This window comes from Rissa tridactyla, chromosome 4 (genome assembly GCF_028500815.1).
Source record: "Rissa tridactyla isolate bRisTri1 chromosome 4, bRisTri1.patW.cur.20221130, whole genome shotgun sequence".
NCBI lineage: Eukaryota > Metazoa > Chordata > Aves > Charadriiformes > Laridae > Rissa > Rissa tridactyla.
In genome coordinates, this window is record NC_071469.1 from 15333855 (window position 1) to 15358464 (window position 24610).

The 24610-nt window shown below is 36.9% G+C and overlaps 1 protein-coding gene across 11 annotated transcripts in view; it reads right to left on the reverse strand.

The window, feature by feature from the left end:
* SOX6 (SRY-box transcription factor 6) overlaps positions 1 to 24610 on the reverse strand; it is a 378055-nt gene that overhangs the window by 101659 nt on the left and 251786 nt on the right. For 9 of the 11 annotated variants that reach the window (XM_054200766.1, XM_054200763.1, XM_054200768.1 and 6 more), the window contains one exon: positions 949 to 1072. In XM_054200766.1, the coding sequence (XP_054056741.1) occupies positions 949 to 1072 (124 nt within the window). The remainder of the gene's footprint in view (positions 1 to 948; positions 1073 to 24610) is intronic. The other 2 variants (XM_054200760.1, XM_054200758.1) reach the window with 1 other exon arrangement.

Here is a 24610-nt window from a genome sequence, read left to right on the forward strand (position 1 = left end):
AGCAAAACCACCACTAACATCAGTGGGAGAAGGATCAATGCTTTACTTTGTACATTTCATATTTAATGTCAAAAAGAAACCGGTATTAATGTTTTGTAGTTATTAGTTATCAGGTTAATATGCTAAAGGCAGCTTGACAGGGAATACTATTAATGAGCAAAATAAGGTTGCTGCTTCTGGTCTGAGGTCACTTACAAAGAATGTACAAATGAAAATAAGGTTGACTTTTATTTACTTAACTATCTTCCTACATTGAATTCCTTTGGCAACGTGTCTTTAAACATTTAAAGCCCTGTTTACAAGGAGGCTCTGAAAGTAGCTTCAAACCATTATATCCCTAATTGAATTCCCCAGGAGTCCTGTAAACTCGGAGGAAAAAAGAAAGAAATCATAACATATGCTAAATCATCTCAAAACATATTTCACTGCAAGGTTATGTGACCTGTTTGTTACATGTCTGAATGATGACTGGGACTGAACTACTGAAACGTTTTATTATTCAGATTGAAATCAAACAAAAAGTTGCCCATTTGAAGCCTGCTAATTAAATTATACTTCCTCTGACTTTTATCACTAATTAAGAGTAAGAATTTTGGCACAAAAGACAAGTACACAGAAGATAACAGAATTAATTAAAGATACATAGCCTTTGTATAATGACACAGGGCAGACCAGATGCAAATCATTATGCAAGTGGGCCAATATGTTTAGAGCACATGATTTTGTGGGAAATAAAGGTGAAAAACCCCATGATGTTCAATACCCAATGTTTCATCCACCTCCTTCAAACCAGAAGGGTTTTTTTCAACTGGAGTTAGCTGCAAAACTTCACATTATTTCCAACCAGCTACACCTGTTGTGTAACATCATCAATATGAGACAGATCACACAAGAAGCTACAGTTAGTATCTTAAAATGTCAAACAGCTTCACATCCCTTTCAGCTTACCTGGCTTGTAAGTTATTCCTGGGGGGAAGAGGAATCCCTGCTGGGCTGCAGCAGCCGCTGCCAGCGTCCGCTGGTCGTGTGGAAAAATTGGGATCATGAGCGGAGGCATGTGACCCTGAACCTGCTAAACAGAAGAGAGCCTCTGATCAGAAATAGCACAAATTTGTCTTGACAGGTATTTCTCCAGTACTGATAGTGTTCTTGTGTTCACACAGTCCCACAGAACCTTCGCCTTAATGTAATCCCTGCCAATTTCACATTATCACATCAAAGCCCTCACTAACATTGTTTTCCCTCAGTGTCAAAGGTGTAACAGTCTCAATGAACTGCACGTTTCCCCACTTCTTCCCGGTTCTCTTTTTTTTTTTTTTCTTGATTAATATTCCCTGTCCTGGCACAAGGTAAAAAAATGTACAAAACCTTTCTAGTATACCATAAGTTCTTTAAAAAGAAGAGCACTACATATTTCTATTAATTTTTCACAAGTTTTCTCATCTTTGGTCACAGACAGCAGAGTGACAAGCATTTTAGAAGTAACCTAACGCTGCAGTAGCTACTTTGATGTTCAAATTTTACTATCCTTAGGGCAATTTTAATTCTGAGATCTTACAATATTGTATTGTTCACATATATACCAACAACTCAGGTATGTTATTTCAAAATCTCACCACAGTATTAAATAGTCTTCTAGACAACACCCCGGGTCTTAAGATTTAAGGCTCAAACATCTTGGCTCCCAATTAAACTAACATCCTTTGCCATACACACCTCACTATAACATATAAATTGCATGTCTGTCTAAGCAGTTTTATAGCTTTATGCACTATCATGTAGCTTGGTAATTATGGAGCTATATTCAGAGACCATTTCAGAATAAAACCTACTATATCAAATTTAATTTGACCTTAATAAATGTATCAAAAAGCACAAACATGCAAAAGCAAAAAATCCTTCACCTTATACCAGCATTTGTATTCAACATATAGAAAACAGGAGATGTGGTAGAATCGTGTCTGTTAAATCCACACGTTAATTTCCTAGTTCCTTAGTGCATGCTACATGTGTTTCAGAGACAGTGGGTAGGATCACAAGGTTTTTATCCATCGTTCCTTAACCCCAGAAGTACCCAAGGGTTTGACTATGATTTTTCTGATTAGTAGTTAAGCAAACATATAATGGTTTATAGATCAAAGCTAGTAAATGTAGGAAGAAACTGGGTTTTTAAGCAGAAAAAAAAAAAATTGTTCTCATCCTACCATAAATCGGTGGCATTAAATACTATTAAAAAAGTTAAAGTACACTTCAAGCAATTTTTTTTTCATTTAATTCCTAAAAAACTTTTTTGGTCAAATCCCATATGTTGACCTATGACATTGTTTAAATAGTGCCAAATTTTCTTGTCATATCCCCATTACTTTCACAACCATTGATGCAGTGCAGAAATGCTACCGTGTGTGTCTATGAGGGTTAATTTACCAACAACTCTTCTCTTGGGAAAGCCCTAAGATGTAGGTTAATAAAGGTCAAGCGAAAAATAAACACTTTACAGTATTTTTTTGAATCCATTTCTCAGGAAAATCAACTTATAATAAAAAGGTCTTTGTGCAATTACTGCTATGGCACTGGGGCGTGAAAGAAAGTAGCTTTGAGCAGCTATTTCTCTCATTTTAGCTGAGGTAAGCCTGGCTGTGCATTTTAGGATATGAGTTAAACTTGGTTAGATTGGAGTTGATCCCCATGTGCCCAGCACAGGCATTTACCTCTGATAAAATGATGCTAGTTTTGCTGTGTGGCGTTCCTTTACACTGGCTGTACAGGAGTACAGCAAATGAAAACCACAGGCTTTGTCTGACAGAAACAACTATAGGATATACTGAAAGGGATTCAACACAACGCAATTCACAATAATTTTCAGTAGTTCCCAACTATAGTACAATCAAGTGGACCCAAGGCTTAAGAAATATCCTTTTCAATCACCACACACAGAAAGTATTTCCATGGAGTTGCAAAGGCACAAGACACAAATGCAACCTCACAGGACGCAGAAGAGATCAGAGTGAGTCCTGTGATTAGAGTGATGTTACCTAAGTACCCATAGCAATACTTCACAACGTAGTGTCATAAATATCATTTGAAACATATAATAACAAAATCTTACAATGGTTATTTCCCAATGCAATCCTGTAGAGCTGGATCCACACCACTATATCCAAAAAGATATTTTTAAAAAACTTGCAAATAAAAGCAGTTCTGTAAATGTGGAGAATTACTATTGCATGTTCTGGCTATCTATAATTCTTCCTTTAAATACTACTCTGAATGCTGGATCAGGTCCTCAGCCTATATAAATCAATGTAAGTTTGGCTAAAGTGCCTTACATTTAAAGTGTAAGTTTGAGTTTACACTTAAGAGAGTTATACAGAGTGAAAAAAGCCCATACTGAATGGCAACCATTCCCTCCCATGGGTCTTCCCTCTGGCACATATTAAATACTATTCCTAGGTAACTGTTGGTTTCACTCAATTATCATATACATTGGCGTCAATTTTCAGCACAGGTCAACTGAAAAGCATAAATAAGCATTAAAAACGAAGAGAACGTACAAGTATCATTGATCACTGAATTATTAAAGATGTAAAACGAATGCCAAAAAGCAGTAGACACCTTGATTTTTAACAATTTTTTTTTCCTGAGGCTTTTATTATTATTATTTTGATTTTACTGAGGGGGGAGAAATTGGGAGGAGGGGTTGATTGGTGTACTTCATAAAATCGGCTACATGCCCAGAAATTTTAATTGCTGAGATGTTCCTCAGGTCTTTCTGAAAACCAAGACCGTAGCAGATGCCCGAGAAACATTCTGACTCTGTCTCTTCTCATTCGTAAAAATAGCGTATTGTTGGATCAGCGCTTTCCCCTTTTGTCTCCTCTGTGCTAAGTTGTTGATGATGCCATTTTTTGCCATCTGCCCCAGAGCTTCATTAAAGATACATGAATGGACTAACTGGGCTGCTATCTTGTGAGGAACAGGTGCTATTGTTTGTCCCCGAAGACTTGCACTAAAGATCTCACTCAGAATACTTGAGAAAGAGCATCTGCAGCAGTCAGTCAGAGAGTAACTTGGCAGAGCCCGTACTATGGGCTAATATGCAAACAGTGACACTCAGGGGGACTCATTTTCTCTTTCATGAAGATTATTTATTTTTTTGTGTGACGGGTAGTAAATGTTTGGTTTTGAACAATTCTGCCAGTCTACACCTTTAACTGAACTGTACAAACCCTGGAGGAAAGCTGAGTATATTCTTTCCAAAATTCAGTTCTGCAACCTTGAGTAAAATCATCTCTTCTCTAAAGCTACCTCACAAAAATTAATCTTTGTTTCTATGCAACAAGCTCAAGTTTAACTGTGTTAAACATGAGAAGACACTAAGATTAGGGAACTCTTAAAAGGTAGCGTACCATTCCTTTAATATCCCGTCACAACTCTGACAGCCCTTGGGAACTGATTACAGCACTTCCTTGCCTGACATCTAAGTCAGGAAGCAACTTTAGAGCAAATCAGCCCTGATTAGTTCAAGAAGCAACTTCCAATTTGATTCTCCCTGAAATAATAAAAGCTGGTGGCCCATTTGATAAGCTGGGCAAATCTGCAGTGCTTTGTCCCACAGTCGTGTGAATGCTAATCTAAGAAATTGGCTGGACAATCCTCCTTGTTAAAAAGTCATTGATGGTTAGTGTTGTGCATGGAAAATGGAAGCCAAAGTGATATGTTATATAAAAATAATGCCTTGAATTAAAACAATCTGCCTCTTTTGGATAAGGAACACAGCACATTTAGTGAGAATAAGGAATAAGAAGAGTTCTGTCTTTAAAAACCAAAGCTGCCTCTACAACAACTAACATTGCAGCTAGAGAAGTAAAGGCATTCAGAGAAAAGGATGGCAACAGTGCAAGCAAAAAGGATTTCTGCTTAACTGCGAGGATCACAGGTAAATCCCACCCCATAATGGCAGCTGAATTCCCTGCAAACTTTTCAAGATCAAACCTGAGAAGTTGCGTCTCTGTTGCACAGTTTACTTCAGTAAAAGGGAGAATCAAGTGCCATCTTTTTGAGAGATAGTAATAACAATCTTTATAATATTTTAACCCTTCCTTAAAGTTTTCTTTTTTTGTTACAACCAGCACTAGTATAAAACAGTGTGATAGGCTAAATATGCTCTAATTGCCTAGAAAAATCCAACGTAACTATTTATAACCATTGCCCCCCACTTCCACCAATAAAATCTCTGGACCCTGTTCTCAACTTGTAGAAATCTTAAGATTTGTATTGAATGTAACAGACTACCTGTTAGCTGACAAACCAGTCTTTTTCATAGTTTAAACTTGAATTTCTACCTAAGATTTTTTTAACTTACTGAATAATTGGTATAGCCAGACTACAAATTTAACATGCCATTAAGCTTTTAATTTCCATAGTAAAAATGTGTTTGAGTTTTTCTACTCTCTCATTCAAAAAGTACAGTGTAATAGAAGAGTTTCCCAGCTAATGGCAGCATATCAAGTAAAAATTTTCAGAATGCTCAAAATATGATACAACATAATGGCTATAACTGACAGCTCAACAGGTTACATTTTAGGTTGACTCATTTTAAAAATCTTAATGGCGCTGAAAGCAGAGTTTGTGCCTCTGGTACTACTCATGCAAGTTTTTAAATACCCTACATATTGTATGTATTTACCTAGTCTGCATTTTAAATAGTCTGTATACAATACATAGCACTATTATTTTTATACTACCATTGGAATTTTATTTATTTCAATAACTACTATTGAGTTTAGTTGTTCTCTGTAAGAGAAGAAATATGAAAAGTTTTGTTAACTTGAATTTTATTTCGATTAGGTCAATTTGGTGACTGCAAGAAAGCAAACACCATGTTGCATAAAGAAGTAGGGACTTGTATGAAAACTTATATATGTGAAAGTCAGTAGGATCACTTAAATGCTTTAAAGCAGCTATGGGCTAAGATTTTTGCAGGTTTTGGCCCGAATCTCCTCCCCAGCTCTGCAAATATTGTAATGAATTCATGCCATGACTGAGCCCTTTTCTGGTCTCAAAAAAGATCTATTTAGAAAAACTGCAGAAGAATTGTACTGAAAAAATAAAGAGGTCTCTTTGATTATAATTGAATGGTCTAGCTGCTTTATTTGTGCTATTCTGATGGAGCAAAACAACTGTAAGGTTGGGTTAACTGACCGGTTCAGTTGTAAAGGATCTGCCGACTTTGTGTGCCAGTGGCTGGGTGGCTGGGCCTTTTGTTCTGAACTCAGAAATGTAACTGATGAACCCTCGAGGCTTTGAATTAATGCACCAACAATGCCTAACATCCTCTAATGTAAAGAAAATACGTGAGTGGACCCAAACGCTTAAGAGAGAAATCCCCTCTAGCACAAATAATCCCGGGGAAGCACCTGTGACTCTGTGTGAGGAGGAATGGCAACTGAAGAAAGGTGGGCTCCAACAAACCAAAAGTGATCACTCAAGCCCTGCATCGTAGCTAAGACTGAAAATGGTGTTGACATAGCTCCCACATTGAAAATTATTCAGAGACCACCTTCTGCTCCTGTTAGCAATATAGCATCACTGGAGCTGTATCTACATAGGGAGGTATATTATGTCCTAATTTATCTGCCATCTAATTATCTACAGTCTAATTGAAAAATATTTCCTCTCAGTGAAAGTACATGAGCCACAAAGAAAATGTCTGCCAATGAGATCCCAGGGGAAGTGTTGGCAAATAAACTGTAAAAAAGATACCATAGACTTGCACAGTGAGAGCATTTCATACGGGAAGTACTATGACAAATATGTAGCCCACTACTGAATTTCTATATGGATTGTAACTGCTGTTTTCTTTCTTTTCCCCTATCGTTTTTTCCATTTGTCCAATAGTTCAGCATGATTCGGAGATTTTAGTCTACCACAGTGGCCACAACGTTGATGTGGAACTTGCAGCCGTGATCACAGAGCAAAACAGAGCATCCTTATTTTTTACTATTTCTTCCTCATTACTTTGAAACTTTAAATGAACTAAACTTAAATTCCATCTACTTTGGAAATAAAGAAGGGAGCAACAGAAAAATACTACCAACCACATTGAAAACAGAATAGTTTTAAACACTAGTTCTCATTTCATTTCTATTAGCTTCTTATTGTATTGCCCTGTTTTTATCTATCTCCTTGACTACCTGGAAATACCGAATTCAACTAAAGATGATCTCATGAAGTTAAGAGTATGATAAATGGTAATTAAATCTATTTAAATTGTCTGTATTTTAAGAAACTCTCACTAGGAGGGATGGAGAACATCTCTGCTATACAGAAATAAATAAAACATGTTATGCAAAAGTGAATTTATAGTTCATTTGGAATTAGAGATCTACCACCTTTTCAATCCATACAAATGCATAATCTTGTCAATTAAATATTATTGTTAAGGTCTAGTAGTATGTTAAAATCACTTTAAAGTGCAACTAAGGAAAATTCATGTGTGTTTATTACTCCTTAAGGGTCTATTAGTGGGTATTTTATTCAGATTTGTGTTGTAAAATCTGCATAAACTCAGCATATTGTTATCCCCATGTGTGCATTTGTTTGGTTAAAGCGTAACAGCAAATCTCTATTTCTGCAACTTCTGGAAAAGTCAAGAGAACTAAAACAGTCCTAATTTTAATCAGATACAAACAGTTATCTCTACAGAAGTGAAGAGTTGACTATTATGCAAATTGTCACAGTTAGTGGTCACCAAGCCATCACAGAAGACTGAGCAAGTCAATTATTTCAGATATTTCCAAAGACTAGTGAAGATGTATGTTTCTCATTTGCACCTTGTCTTATTCGTGCCAAAATAAGAAAAATATTGCAGCCTAATGATACTTGTTGATATTTTATATACGAAAGCTCCATTACTACAGCTCAAATCTAAATATAAATTATGTCAGAAATCCCTTATTAGCTTATGTTTTCATGGCGATATCAAAATGTGCAAGATTTTTGGAGTACATTGAAATTTCCTGTTGATGGAAAAATTTAGAGCAAGAGACGCTTTAAAATTTGCATTTCATATTGGTGCTTTCAAGCAGAGTTTTACCCCCACATCCTTTCAAGACAGAGTTCTTTTTTTTCAGTAGTAGCCATCACTAGTTATTAACATGAAACTAATTCCCTCAATAGAAGGGCTTGCAATGTACAGTAGAAAAAATCATTTAATGCCACAACGCTGAAGATTGCTAAAGGAAGGATTGTCTTTCACTTTAAAGAACAGCTCCAGCAGAAGTGGGAGTGAAAACAGAAACATCTTTCAATGCCTCTGATCAAAATCCTTCTGCTCGATAGACATAAAAAAGGTACAATAAAAGAACAGGTTGGGGGGTTTCTACTAAACAAATAGAGAATATATCTGAAGTCCAGGGGTCACTGATGCTAACAGGAGTAGTGCAATTTACTTCGCTACAGAAAAGATATTTTCACTGATATTCCAAGATTTGTAACTGTATTGTATTGTAAGTATATATGCACTTAAGAGCTTTTGAATACTTTACCATTATTAATTAATTCAAGTTCAAAGACCCATCCAGAAGACAGTACTACAACTGTGGCTTACACAGGAGGATGTTTAAAGAGGCCTTGATTTCTTTTCCAGTTGGAGAAGTGACAATGCATAGTGGATAGAAAACAATGCCATTGTAATATGCTGCTCGTAACCTTTACACCTTTACCACACAACTGCATAAAGAGCTACCCAAAACGCAGAGCTATGGCTAACGAGGGACATGCTCTGTGAAAAATCAGGATGAGGTGGCTTTTGAGGAGGCACGTGCCATTGCTACACAGTTTAGCCCTCGAACACTTGGCAGCATACAAGGGTGGAGGTGAGTCACAGCTGCAAAAAGGAGATGTGTTTCCCATCCCACCCAGTCCTGTGGCTGATTTCTTCAGGTATTTACTCCTCTGTGAATTTCCTCTTCTTTCTTATAGAGACAAGTGTTGATATTTTTCCTCAAGCCTAAATGGATAATATTCAAGAGGGTAGGTCTAAGGAGGTGCTCGCATCTAAAGGGAATATTCTTGCTTCTGTATGTTTTTGAAAGAGATTTAATGCAGAATAGTAACCTAGATAATTTCCAGAAATCATGTGATGTTTATGGAGTGTCTAGTTTGAAACACAAAAGGTTATCAAAGGCAATTATGTGGGGAACTAGTTTAATACAGAAAACTCCTGTGTCTAGAGATCAAAGTCAAATCAGAATACTGATTGCATGCAAAAATTAATTTGTTCCATCTCTTCCTAGGATGCCTCAGATTTTGACACAATCTGACCATCTTTACTCAGAAAAGGCTCCAAGAAACCGGTGTGTTTGCACAGTATGACTGAGGTGATTGCCACTGCTAGGTATACAGTAATTATTGCAGATTTGGGAGTAAGCAACAGAGTTTCCAAACTTCCAGCAACACACACACAGCCTGCTTCCTTCCTACGCCAACTGTGTCTGGCTCAAATCAGTTATATTGGCTCCTCAACTTTCTACAGCATTCATGATTCATCTACATAAACATTTTGAAAGAACAAAATCACTAAAAAGGTAAAATAAGGCAGAAAACCGGGAAACTCCTATTTAAAATGAGCATTAGGTGTTTCTTATCTGAGTTTGGGTGTTAAAATTCCAGCAACACCTGTACTTCAGACATAAATCCACACTGTTGTGCTGCCTTTTCTGCAGAGGATCCTGATATTCAAGAAGGAATGCCAATCGTCCCATTTTCTGGCTTTCCCCAATTTGTCAGAACTCCAGTGTTATTTAAAGCTTGCGAATAGATCCTTGCCTTGAATCTTATGATCACACTCATGTTCGAGTGATGCTGCTCTCAAAGTTGGGATATTTTCTTCAGTTGCTCATGACAATCAGTGGGAATCGATAGCCCAAAGCTGTGCTGCAACTCCCTTTCTCTCTGCCTGCCGAACCTGCAGCGAAGGGCCGGCTCCTCTGAAACCGCAATGTGCCGGAGCTGGTGTGATGAAACACACGGGCAAATCTACATAGAATTACGGGGCAATAACAATGGCCCTTTGTCCAGCTGTGGCTGCTCCCCCTCTGCAGCCAGGCCTTATCTGCTCAGGAAATGCCTGCTTTAACTGACAGGTAGGAGATTAAATCTACAGCTGCCGAAACACAATCTCCGCTCTGTTAGATAGGCTTTCATTGAAAAGCACTACAAACACATAATTTGTTTATGTTGTACCAGCAATCTTTGACAAAGCAGACTGTCTAGCTGAGACAAATGTGGTTAAACCCATTTATTGTATTATTTCTGCTACACAGAACAAGCTCTTAAAACGTAGAAACTAGACAAGGCACAAAGCTCTAGCTGTCTAAAGAAATCAAGAATAGATGACTTCTTGTTACACTAGCCCCCTTTACACAGCGTAGCATGTTCCCTCCTGGAAAACATCCACTGTGATTTCTTTCTTTTCTTTTGCTCTCTCCCTCCCCCCCCCCTTTTTTTTTAAAGTGGGTGGTTCAATGATGTTTATGTTTCCAGCTTTTAAAGTTTCTTTTGTTTTCTCTAGCATCAATAGATATAAAATAACTAAGTCATTCAAAGGATGCCTTCAGATTTAAGAAAGAAGGGAATATTTCTGAGAGACTACTTCTCGAAGAGAGAATAATTTTCCAGACACACTGTCTGGTCTTCCTGACTTAATGCACGCTCAAATAGAAGTTTTGCCAGACTAATGAACGCTGGACTGACACCCCCCACCCCTTCTCTCTCTGTTTTTTAATCATCAATCACATATTTCTCAAAACATTACTTCATTTTTGTTACACCTTCTGCCTTATTTTAAAATAATATTGCTGGCTGTTTATTTCAAATGAAAGGCACGGGGAACTGATGAATTAAGTGTTTATAAATCTGAGTTTTCAGATTGAAAACAACCTTTTTCATAATGCAAAGGGTTTATAAGAAAAACCTGTCTTTTAGCTCTAGTTTCTTCTGGCCATATATTACTCCTAGTAAATTCTGCTAGACGAACCGAATGGGTACTATACGCTGCATATGAGAAGGGCAACGTTTGTCTCTCAGGAGGAGAGCCTCAAAAATGCCACTTACTTCAGTGGAGCAGGACACACTCCCGAGAACAGAGCATGGCCCATACCAATCTCTGCTTTCTATATTTAAGGCTCTGTTCTCCGGCTGATCCAATTAATGTTACTGGGAGTTGTGTGCGCACACAGATGTGCTTAGCGACTGGCATATTAAAACATCCCTTCACTCAAATGAAACTTAATAAATGAGTTTTCCCAGTGTTATTACTATCGATGCTCAATAAGGAAGATCTTGTAAATCGTAGAATTGTTGCTCTAATGGTTAACCATAATTAAAAGGAAAAGAAACAGGAAGAGCAGTCAACATCTTAATGTTTTTTCATTCACGTTACTTCTATAACCCTCTTGCCTCTCCTGAGGCATTCTCTTACATACCCTTTTGCAGCATGTTAGTTTGCGTATTAGTTTATTTAACCTTAATCACAGCATTCAGCTACGGATTTGAGAGGAAGCTGCACAGAGCTACCATACGAGCTGCCACTCAGAACATTCAGTTTGGCATAAAATTAAAAAAGTATGCAATAAACTGGCTGAATCCATAGGGAATCCCTCAAACAGCATGGATAATGAGGGGAATCCATAACAGACATAAACAAACCCAGAAAGATGTCTGGGGCCAACATCATTATGTAAGATATATGCCCAAGATGTATGGGCATACGTTTGAATGTTCAACTTCAAACTCAGCCTGTATTAGATTGATTGAATCTCAGCATGGGGTTCAGTTAATAAACAAACCTTGCCTTCAGAAAATATTTGGGGCTGAAATCATGTATTATAGCCAGGCACCTACTGCATGTGGCACTGAGATGCCCTCTTACCTTAAAGCTTTGTTAAAGCCGAATGGTAAAGAAAATCAGAAATCCATACTATCAGAGGAACAGATAAAATTTTCACGTTAAGTGGCACAAGTCTAAAGACAGTTGTTATCCACAGACTGTATTTCAGTCTATGCACCAGGGGCACATGAATAGAATTCACATTAAAAATTAGAGACCAGTTTGAATCTTTGGGCTTTGATTCACACTTCCCATGTTTTTTAAACACGTTAGCTGTATTCTCATAAAGGATACAACAATAATGCTAGCAAATCTTTTTGGTAATTATTAATTTCACTGTAGAATAGCTTTTTTGCTATGCTTGGCTTGTTAAAAAAATGCATTTTGCTCACCTCAGGGTACACCATTAGCCTGCATATTTGCTTTTTTCCTTTTTTTCCAGGTTTTGTTTAAAAATTCTTCTTAAACCTGTATATTAATCACTGCTCAGAGGGTGAAAGAATTTGCAGGAGCAGCTGAAGCGCTACTTTTTTTCCAAAGTAGGAACTAGTTACTGCTGACACTTTTCACATACATTGGAATAGGAATGAAAGAGACACAGAGAAAGGAAAAAAAATAAAAATTAAGAATAAGAATGAGGGCTGACTTGTTGGTACAGAGTCCAACGTATCAGTCTAACATAATAATTTCTTGCAGAACTGTGAGCCGCAATGGCGTGCCCTAGTGACAGCCAGATCCAGAAAGAAGTTACCCTTGTCAAAATTTTGATCATTTGGGCAGGTAATAAGAAAACAAGAGAAGGAACTCTGCAAAAATGCCTATCCAAATAGACTTCCAAAATCAAAGGAGAAAACAGAAAGCTTCTTTCAATAGCTCCGTTGGAAGTCTTATGTTTCTGTTTACCTGAAAGCCACTGCGCTCCATTCTGAAGCTCTGTTTTAGGGTTCAACTACATAGGACACAACTGCACAATATTTCACTATACGTATTTGTAGCACCTTGGTTGTTCTGCACTACATCCCCATGTGGACAATGTTTAAGTATACTGAAGGTACCTTTGTGGAAATTTGTTTACTCACTAGGAGATTACTCTTAAAAGGTATGCACTACGGAAGTTAGTGTGTAGTACATGCCCTTATAAAGTCACACATCTTAACCAGCGGAAACTTTCCTATTAGACATTTTCTTAAAGAGAAAGTGAATGTCTCTTTCTCTATATATAAAAATACATAAATGTATTTTGTACATATGCTTATGTAAAATATGCTTATATATTTTATATTGAAAAGAGAAAAGCATATTCTACATATATACACATGTACATGACATACAGATCTGTGTATATATGTGTATAATACATATTTGGATACACATATACATTTATTTGGTATAAATAATTTTAAAAATACACATATATACACACACACACAGGTGTGTGTATATATATATATATATATATATATGTAGAGTATGCTTTCCTCTTGTTTTCCAAATCCCTCACTTGGGATTTCAGTGTTATTAGACCCATCTGGCTATACAACTTGCTTGCTGCACTCCTGGATGCTCAGCATTTGAATTACTTTTTTGGACACACAAAACCTGTATTTCTTAAATGCCTGCTCCGGGAAGACCACCTCTATCTATGTAAAGACGTACTTTGAGCATGATACATTTAACAGGTTCACTGCTGAGTGAAGAAGGCGGTAAGCCACCTGGGCTAATCATAGAGGTAGACAACTTGAGTAACAAAAAAAAGTCATTTGGAAATCACTCTATCACTCACATCTGTTATTCCTGGATTTCTTTCTGTCTCTTCTATTTATCAAATCATTTTTTTTCTCCTTCACTTAATCTTTTCACTCCTCACCTTCAGTCTCCTTGCAAAACTCCTAGCATTCACTCTCACTTCATCTCTTTTGGAGAGTATTTTTTGTGTATACAAGGTAGTTCTCTGGCAGTAAATTCTCCATCCTTGGCCACTGATACCAGTAAAGTCATGGCCAAAAGTTGTCAATAAACTTCCACCATGAGGAAGCAGACCATAGCGAAGTACACTTGGCTTTCTTGGCTTGAGGAAGGTCATTGTCACAAGTACAATAAAATCCTAGACATAAAAACAGCATCATATCGGGGAGATAAGGACACCCACAAACACCTGTTTTTTTAAGATAGACACATGCAGCTGAAACACATTAAACCCATGCTTTTCTAAAGCCCTCCTAGTGCACTCAAGGGTCTTCAGAGTAAACAATGCTCCTCCCTAAACTCCCTGTTTTGTTAGTACATGCCTGCCTCCACTGTCTTTTCAGGTAAATAAGAGTTTTCTGGATGTAATACTCCATTGCAGTTTAGATGCATTTTTCAAAAGAATTTTTATGTTGCTTTTTTCTTTTTTTCACTGTGAAAGTCAGTCTAACTCCAAAATTGCAACAAAAGAAAATACAAGAAAATACGATACCAATATAGGGTTTCTGCAATATGAGGAAGAACGGGATTAAAGTGAGGTGCACAGACCAACTAATCTGTACATTTATTTTGAACCACATTGGTATTGTATTTTTAAGGCAAATGGAGGGGAGAAATGTGGTATTGCATTTTATGGAAAACAGAGGAAGAGATTTTGCTTACTGTTAGGTCAGTAGCGTGCCTAACTGATTTAATGCTTAGACCCTGAAGTCCATATCCCTGCTTTTTTAAATAGATCGGATGTCTAGGTGATATTGCTATCTATCTATCATCTGCTTTATTTTGTGGCTGGATAGAGTAAAACCCACTGCATTTCCAACAGTATGTGCATCCCCGATACGACTGCCCCAGAATCGGCTGGTGCATGTGGTACTGTACTGTTTGCAGCTCTGTTGCAAACAGCAGAGGGTACATCTAAGTCATGTCAGCATTCATATTGTATTTTTTCAGCATACGTCAACCTGATCTCAATTCTCTCTCCTGGAGGTCTGGACCGTGTTCAAATCACTCATTCGTTTTCCATACTCACTGTCTGACTGGCTTTTGCTGTTACCAGTCTCTGCTATAACCTCTGTGCTATGCATAATAAAAATCTTTCCCATCTGAGTTGTCTGCCATGGTTACTGGAAATCTGCTGTATGTAGCATTCCCAAGAGCAGGAAAGGAAGGTACCTTTACTGCAATTGGATAAATATCACATTTTCTTTAAAAGGAACATCTACCCTCACTGAAACCACAACTAACGGCGACTGCTAAGCTACCCCCACCTCTCGAATTTATGTTAATTTGCATTTTACTCGTTCTAGTGTTGACATAATAACTGAAGTAGATGTTCCTCTTCAGTTTTCAACCATTGCATCTTGGAAAAAAAAAAAAACAGCTCCCTAATATTTCCCAAAACTTCACCAGAAAATATAGCTAGGGTAAAAACTGTCTGATCTCTGCCTACTTACGATGCTTTTTAACTGAGTTTGCATGTTAATTTATTGCATGCTTTGTTTGTAAATGTGCTTCTGAAATAAATGAAGCATTTACAAATATGATTAATCTACAGATTCAGAAGCACGCAATAAAGAAACAAATTACTGAGTGCCCTTGTCCTTTTACACAGAAGCTAAAATACAACTTTCAAACATCTAAGACTGCCTAGCTTTATTTTTGATTTAACTAATGTTGTTTCAAATGGAAGTTTTCAGCAATCAGATTTTCTCCAAGTTCCTGATTCCAGTTTCATTTATACCAGCGTAACTCAGAAGCAACTGCAACATATGTTGTAAACCAACACCAGTGTAAACACTGTGTAGATGAGGTCAAAATAAGGCTGTTATTGTACGATTTTTAAAGTGCTTATGTAGATTAATATCCTCACCCTTTAACAGATTTCGGCACAGCAGCATAAATACCGAAATGCAACAAGTTGAAAATTCAAAGTACTACTAGTGTATTTTATGCCACTCACATTTTCAGTCAGACCACCCAGAGCAAAGAAAAGAAAAAGCCACAACAAAAAAAGCCCTCTGCATTGTTTGCAATAATATGGAAGGAAATTGAGTGTATATTCTCTTCTTCCTGTATTTTCCAGCTAGATTAAGCTGTTGTCTTCACAATTGCCTCCCAGCTGCTGTGACTTGTGAAAACAACAGACCCTGCTCTGTTGTCTGCAGAAAGCCTGGATTGTTATGAGTAACTTTATTGCAGGCACATGAGTGTGTTAAGACTTTAAAACACGCTCAAATGTCATGTGCACACCCAGTGACGGGCAAGAATAATTATGAAAAAACAAGAATTCTATGTCTACGAAACAGTGTCAGACAAAATGGGCCATTCATTGTGTTCCTTTGGGAATGCTTGGACTCTCCAGCCAGAAAACAAAAAAGGCACTTTTTTCCTGCCGTAGGCTGAATACTTAGCTTTGCCATCTGAGCCCTAAGAAAACATGGGCCCCCTCTCTAACTACTGGCTGGCCCGCACACAGTAGAAAGTATTAATGCACCCCTTTTTTCCAGCAGTTCCCTCTGTGTAGGCTGCGGCCAATGTAAAGTCAATGCAAAGACAAAACAGTTTGCCTAACATTAGTAAAAAAAACATAACTCTTGTACAGTCTGAAAATCCCTCTGACACACAGAGGTTTTATTCTAAGGCATATCCCCTCTATCCCTCGGCAAGTTACCGTAGCTACTGTTAATGCTTTTAGCAGGTAATAACTGCTGCCTGCTGCTCAGCTTCAAGCTTTCCAGGAGTCTATAGGCGAGCCCGATTCTGTACAATTGTTAAAAATTATTATCTAACTGCCTAATTTACTGCTGTCCCTTTTCACGATTGGTCTTCCTAATCACAATCCATCAGCCCCCGAAAGGATAATACAAATGAAAACATAACATAGCTCAACATCGGGTCATTCTGATAGCAGGTTTTTTTCCTCACAGGTGGACTAACTCCAGTCTCATCTGAACAATGATAAATTACAAGCAAATAAAAAGCTTTTTGTGTTACTTTTAATCGTAATCTCTATGTCAAGATACCATTTGATTAACACACATTTTTAAGCTAAGGAATCACATTTCTCTGTATTTTGTTTTGACCTAGCATCTATTCAGCATATTCAGCTAAATGTCTGTACATCTCTAAACGAGGTGACCACATCAATTCACTATTAAATCTGCGCACTCTTTTACTGAAATAGAAATGGCCCACCATGACTTGAAAAATCCTTGTATGCTACTCATAAAAACACAGTAATTTTATTTTCTTTTAATTTGGCCCAATATCTGAATATGGATTCACAGGTTATTATTTAAGACATCTGGCATGGTTTTTATCTTGCCGTGCTCGAAGCAAGCTAAGAAACGTGAAAACAATGAAACCATAATCCTTGAAGGGCTCTGGTGCAACTGTGTGTTCATATGGAGCAACAGAAGGAAAAGTGAAGGACAAATTGTACCTCCAACAGTTTTACAGGTTGCTATTTTCTTCACTAAGCCTTCTTACTCTGCTTAGATAACACAAGTACACTATATCTACAGCATTAAACGGGTTTTGAAAGGATATGGTGCTTTAACGTTGGCCTTCTACCCCTCTTCAGGGCCCAAACTGTCCCTTCTTATTTGTACAGTATATAAACAGCGCCTAGCATAAGACAACACTGATCCTGACTGGGGTCTCAACCAACTGTGCAAATATTAGTACTTGTAATATTATAATAGGAGGTCATTACAGCTAGCACTGGGTCATCCCAAGATACCCCAGGGGGATACATCAAAGATGAATATGCACAGGTAAATTGTCTGTCCTTTTCTAGAATCTAAAGGAGAAAGGGTTCAGACCACTTCTTGTCACTCCTAATATGAAAGTACAGGGTTACCCTCAAACATGTATTTAAATCAGAAACATACAGTACTATGAAATGAACCATCAGGCCATCCATGAATTTGTTTTAACAATCCAACAACATCACCATTTCTCATTCATCCACTTAGCTTAATTTTCCTACCATCACTTTCATTGCTGAGGTTGTCTCTATTAAGCCATTTTTTGTGCATCATTAACTTTTAACCAGGCATCGATAGCTTTATTGTTTAAATTGCGTATGACTTTATTTAACGTCAGCATTTCTTCTGGCTCCTGACATGAAGTCACATTTTATAACTAATTAAATTGATCCCTGGGAAGCAAAAGCCACTAAACGGAATTATTCGTACCCAAGTGTCAATATATTAAATCAAAGGGCTAATGAGTTGGGTCACTGCTTCTTTTATCTGAAAGCTACTGCAGAATAGAATTCATATCAACCTCTACTTTCTGCTTTAACAATTTTATTTAAACCAAAGGTAATTAATTAATAAAATTTGATATAGCTGTAAATAATACATTTGAGCCAGTTTTTAGCACTTGCACAGATTAAGGTCACTTTTTTAGGTGGAAAAAATCGCTTTGTTGATACAATCTGTCTAGAAGTGTATTTTTTTGAACTCCCATGTGTAAAGAACATTATTGCTAGGTCATAGGAAGCTTCCAAAATGACCTAAAAGGTGTTTTGTAAGTAAACAGTTTTGAGAACTTTTCAGTTTTCAGCCATTTCTATTATAGGCGTAAATCAAGATGAAAATTTTGCCTCTTGGAACTGACAATACCGCCTAACGAAAGTGATTAAGAAATGACTAAATTTGTCATGTCAGCTTTTCCTATAGCTCTTGCAGCTGCTGAGTAATATTTTGGATGCTTTCACTATTTACATCTGGACACTACTTTTAAAATTCATCACCTAATAATTCATACCACTCACAGTATTAGTCATAGTTCAGCTTTCTTTGACAAAATGCTTGTAGATGGATCAAGAAAGCTATCTTTACTGAAGTTGCCTCCAACTAATCTGTTTACGTTCAGATTGCTTAAAAATACATTCTGAAAAACTCTCATGCCTCAAAAACACATTTTACCCCTGATTTGTTTTGCTTGAGATCCAATCAACTTCTCATATTTTATAACCTTTGGAGAGTTCCATACAGGCAAGTGCATTTTGACGCTTACAAATATTTATAAGCTATTTATAAGCTATAATTATGCTTAAGGTCAAAGGGTATTAAAAAGAAAAAGATTAATTAAACAAAAAGGGGTTGAGTGTCATTGCCTTTCTTTGCTGGAGTGGGGAAACAAGGATGGGTGGGAACACACCTTGTAGTAGCACTCTCAAATCACGACCTCGTGCCAACTTCTGCAAGCATGAAAGAAGGCAGACGGCAGAATCGAGAGTCCCGGCTGACCCAAAGAACCAGTTGTTTGATGCAGCTTGCCAGGTAGACAAGGAGATCAGAGAAGAGGGTGAAACAACACTTTCTCTCATTCGTTCATCCTCTTCTCCACAGCAAATAGGGAGCAGAAAAGGAATGTGACTGAGTCACTACCAGCTGCCTAATCTACATCTAGGGCTGCACTCCTTACGCAAAACAAACTGTAAAATTATAAACTGGTTTAAAAGAAATACCTGAGCAACCATTGAAAGCAAGGCTGTGATTGTTCACTTCAAACTAATGGTTATTTTAACACATAATGGTGAATTAAAAATAGGATGGCAGCAATGTCCCTCTAAAACTTGGTTTTGTTGTTTTACCACTAAGATCAAATGCAACACAAGGAACACCACAGATGTTTTTTAAAAATGCATGTTCTTGTACCCACACATCATTTGCTTTTTCAAACAGTAAATTAGGGGTTTTCAGTGGGCACAGTGGTTCCCTTATAAAACAACTTTAAATAGTCACTTTTATCCATTTATAAATGGATATGCTTTGGAGGGTCAAGTATGTGCTGTTGTTTCACACCACAAATGTTTTCTTTCGTTTCCAATGGTTAAATGTCACGAGAGCGCTTGACCCCACTACAGAACATCATTCAGTATCTGGGGGAAACCACAAATATGGCTGTACCTGTGGTTGGCATGAGATCATTTAAGAATAAAAGGTCATTTCAAAAGTAGGTTTTATAATAGTAAGACATTTGCACCTATAAATGTTGATTAAATATGGACTCTTTTCATACATATTCCATAGTCTTTATTCTTCTCTAATGTATTCTTTTTTTCCAAATACATAAAATATTTGGAACTATAGCAACACTGTCTTATAGTTAGATTAAACTATGGGATACCATGACTAGTCATTGAATATATGTAGATTTTTTTGCTCCCATTTAGACTCCTTGGCCAAAAAAATAAAATCATTTTGATACAAATGGAGAAGTTCTACACAAGTATGAATGTCTTTGGGAGAAAGAAAGAGTAATGCCTTTAAAGAAAGACTTAAAACATAACCGTGCTACAACTCTGTCAGCCACAGTTTCCTTGCAAAGCACAGAGGGGTTTTTGTGTAAAGAATGTTTCAGAACCACGTTATAAAATTATGTTGTTGCCGAGTTCACTGCAAACAAATTTCAGACATGATGCTGGAAATGCACTAGAAATAAATGCTTTAAGATTGACAACTGCAACAAAATCTGCCCATAGTAGTCCAAAAATCATGCTGTAACTGCTAGCACCAGCTGCATTTAAAAATGGCTGAACATAGTTGAAATTAAAAAAAAAAAAATTGATTTAGAAAAGGTTCAAATTCTCCTTGATTGCAATGGCAACAACTGCCGATGAAACGCGTGGGTACCTGAGGGGAGGAGGAGAAGAGAGCATTGTTTTCCCAAAGCAATGTGATTCACTGCACATTACCCAGCTAATGTCGTTCGACCAGAATTATAGTTAAATGATGTAGAAATCTGTTTTTTAAACTAAGCTACCTAGCAAAGATCCTGGTAATATATTTGAGGTTCAATACTGCCCATGAGAAAACAAAACATGAGAATAATGTAAAATCTACCACTAAATATTTAGCATTGGCCAAATAGAATTGTTGGGAAACATATCTGTCATCACATTCAAAAATTGGTTTAGCTTATGGGTTTGGAGAGTTCTGCAAAAATAGAAAAGAATGGCCCTTACTAGGGATATTTCCAAATTCTTTTACATGCTGTCTTTCACCAATGATTGCAAAATGTTCTAATTAATTTATTTAAACGCTGAACATTTTTTTTCTTTCTAGAAATGAGCAACCTGGAACATGTGATCAAGAAAGAAATCTGATTTCTAATTACTTAAAAACAAAATCACCCTTTATCTGACCTCCTCAATTTTGGGGGAAAAAGGTATAAATACTAGTGCCAAATAACGTACATTTTGGGTGTCGGTATTAGAAAAAATCATTCAGGATCACAACTCCGTAAGGGAATCAGAGATAGACAAATAAAATCAGTTACCACACCACCAGTTGTTTTTTGGGAGGAAAAGTGGGAAGGGAGGTTTTGCAGATGTTAAATGCAAGCACGCACATTAATAACCATTAAAATGGAAAAAGAATTGCTCACTAACATGCTAATGCCAATACTTTAAAAGAATTTTTCCCCTAGTTTTTGCCAGTGATTTCACTGTTATGCCACTGCTGTTACTATACCCCAGTGGAAAGTGATTTGTTGATATCCCCTTAGGTCATTCCAAGATGTATGGAGCCTACAGCAATTAGCTGCTCATGTTTCTGTCAGTTTTCTGGTGCTAGACCTTCTTTTTCATGAGTTTTTTTTCCCCTCTTCATTTCTAGTAGATGCTTGAGGTTCCCTTGCTCTGAGCTATACAGATAACAATTACGCTGAAATGCTCGAGACCAAGACAGTATTCTTTGTATTCTAGAGTTAGGACAACAATTTCTGAAGGCATCTAATATTCTGCATGAAGACAGGCAGAGAAAATGCAGTAAGAAACGTGAACTATTTATGCAAAATTTTATGATTTATCTTGGCAATTCTCTGCATATGATATTCTCTAAATGTGAGCTCTCAATTGCCCACATATACGGACACAACTAGCCTATGTGTGAATTTCCAAACTGTTACATTCAAAGTTGCTGCTACAAAATGCAAAGGGACAGAATATCTTGATCTCTGCACTCTTTTGGAATCTGTAGTTTAAATTCTGCATCTCTATGTATTTGTGTGCATCTATTATCTTTTCTCACCAAATTTAATAAACCCAGTGTTTTATTATGATCATTTAAAAATGAACAAACTTTTGGGATTGCATTTTATTGCTTTAGGTGCAATAAAATGGAGGTGCAAATTTTTTTTAGCATAAACAATTTGGTACCTCATTTGCAGGTGTACTTTGGGATTAGATGTCTAAATGATTTCAACTTCACCTGAAAAGAAATGGTTGGAATAAATTGCTCCTGCCATAAGTTGCGCCCTGAAAGTTGGTGGAGTAAAACCAGGCCAGTCTGAGAAGTATCAGGACCTTAAAATATGTCAGTAAGATGCTCAAGATATTTTAATAATATTTAGAAAGCAATAATTGCATTGGATTTCTGTGGCAAGTTGAACATATATCTTTCTGAAATATACATAATAGTTATCTCACATGAAATTTATTTTCAACCATTCCATGAGTGGAGAGAAGGATAATTAAAAAGCAGAGCTCTAGGAAACTTGATGATTTCATTTCACAAGGATTTGTACAACCACTTCTTTATTTTTGTGTTGAATTACTCAAAGTGAAGCAACAGCTAGCTGATCCAAAGTCAGAAATCATGCCAACCTTATATGAAAATCAGTTTGTGGACATTTAGATACATTCTAGTTAAGTTTGAAGCATGCAAATTAATATTGCTAAGGGTGAAATTAAAAGAATTCCAGCAACAGATTAGTATTACTGGTTGAAAGAGCAGTAGTGATAAAATATTTCTCAAGTACTACAGAATATATAGAAAAGAACTGAAGGCTTAGACACACTCACTAACAGACACAATTTGGGATTTTGCTAGTGCAAACAGGCATGCAAACAATTTTTCCAGGCCACTTTCCAAAAGCCTCTGAGAATCCAGCCTTAAGTGAGTATAGTTTTTCGTGAAGGATACCAAACTGACAGCTTAAGAGCTGGAAAACTTAAAGGCAGGTACACAGTAAAAATATTCTCATTAGTGAAAAAAAATACATAAATGAACCAGTGATGCTAAAAATTAAATGAACTGGTGATATTTCATCTCTGTATTTATCTATCTCTGTAGCATATGGCTTTTGTACTTTGCATGAATCACAATGAAGCATCAAATCCAAAAGTCAAGAGGCAAGTTCGCTATATACTTAAAAAGAATTCACAAAAATGACTCTCTTTCTGTCAACTGCTCCCATTCAAAGGCCTGAATGAACAGGCTTTTTAAATGTGGGGTACTCATGGAAGCCTGCACAGCCAAGTATGCCTGCAACCAGATATTTCCTATGTGAATAACTAGACAGGGAATTTTCAAAGGCTTGTAGTAAGCAGTTTCAGCAGCAAATTCTCTCAGCCCTTAGTCACATGTTCCTTAAAAGGAAATCATTAGCAATCTAAAAACTCCCTTTCTTTAGTGTTTTCCAGTGTATGCTCAGTGTACTGAGACACTCTGTAAGTGATATTAACCTATGCCTGAAACAGCAACCGAGTTTATACTTGCCTACAAAACACCATATATGTACACTGAAGATGTATTATGTACCTAGCATGTTCCCCAGCCCATATCTTCTGTGCCATTCAGACGCTACTTAATAGATGAATAAAGCCACATTCTAAAACATTTTAAAGTGGTCTTCTGAGCCAAGCACTCAGGCTCAGGTTATCTGCATTCAATTCCCAGCTCCACCCAGGCTTCCTGTGAGACTCTGAGCAAGTCGCTTAAGTGTCTGAGTTTCTTGCCTGTAAAATAGGATAAATAAAACTTCCTTTCTATAACCCTTCTTTTGAGTCTTATCTAGCAAGATTTTTCAGTTCTTTAGGGAGAAGGACACCCCTCGCTTCTCAGAAGCAATCATGACTGAAGAGTCTAAGGTCATTCATACCATGACAAAACCTCCAACACATTGAACGGGATTGACTCTACTCCAATACCGTTCCAATAGCCTAAAACTCTCAGTTCAGCTCTAACAGTGCCTAGCAATTAATTGTGGTCAATATTGAATACTTCAAGGGAAAAAAAATAATCCAGGAAAGCATAAATGGCTTTTTGCTAAGTCTTTAAACAAAAGGATTATGTGTTTTTAAAGGAATTCAGTTGCTAATTGTAGCAGTGAACTGCTCATCTCCCATATTTCCTGTCTGATTACTCAAATTCTTAGGTATATTGAACAAAAATCTCAAACCTTTGCTTTTTGTGTCTGTGTCTTTCACTAGTACCCGCTTGATACAAATAACCTGCAACACCAGAACTAGAAATGCTGTCAAACTATATTTTTAATCTTGTTTTTCTGGTGACATGTAGAAATCATCTTATTTTTAACTCTTTCTCATGGTTTACATCGTAACCAGTTATCCCTGATAAAAGCATGGTCTGATATAGCACAGCTGGGCAGTTTATGCAGTGTGTATGTATGAAAGCAATAAGAATGTAAGTAGATGGGCAGTTATACCACCCAGGACACCCAGGGTATCTGGTAGAACAAACTGCTGGAATTTGGGGGTGATTGTCTAAGTTAGTTGTAGCTATTTTTTAAAATCGAGAAATAAATGATGTAATGAAACTATTTTAAAATGAAAGATCATTAACAATAGATCTTTTAGAACTCCTCCACTACCTAGAGATTTCAGTTTCTTCAATATAATAGATCTTTGATTACACTTTTGATTTTCAGCGTGCTTTTAAACAATGAATGAATTACGCAACTGTGCAATAACCACCTTTTCCATAACCACAGCTA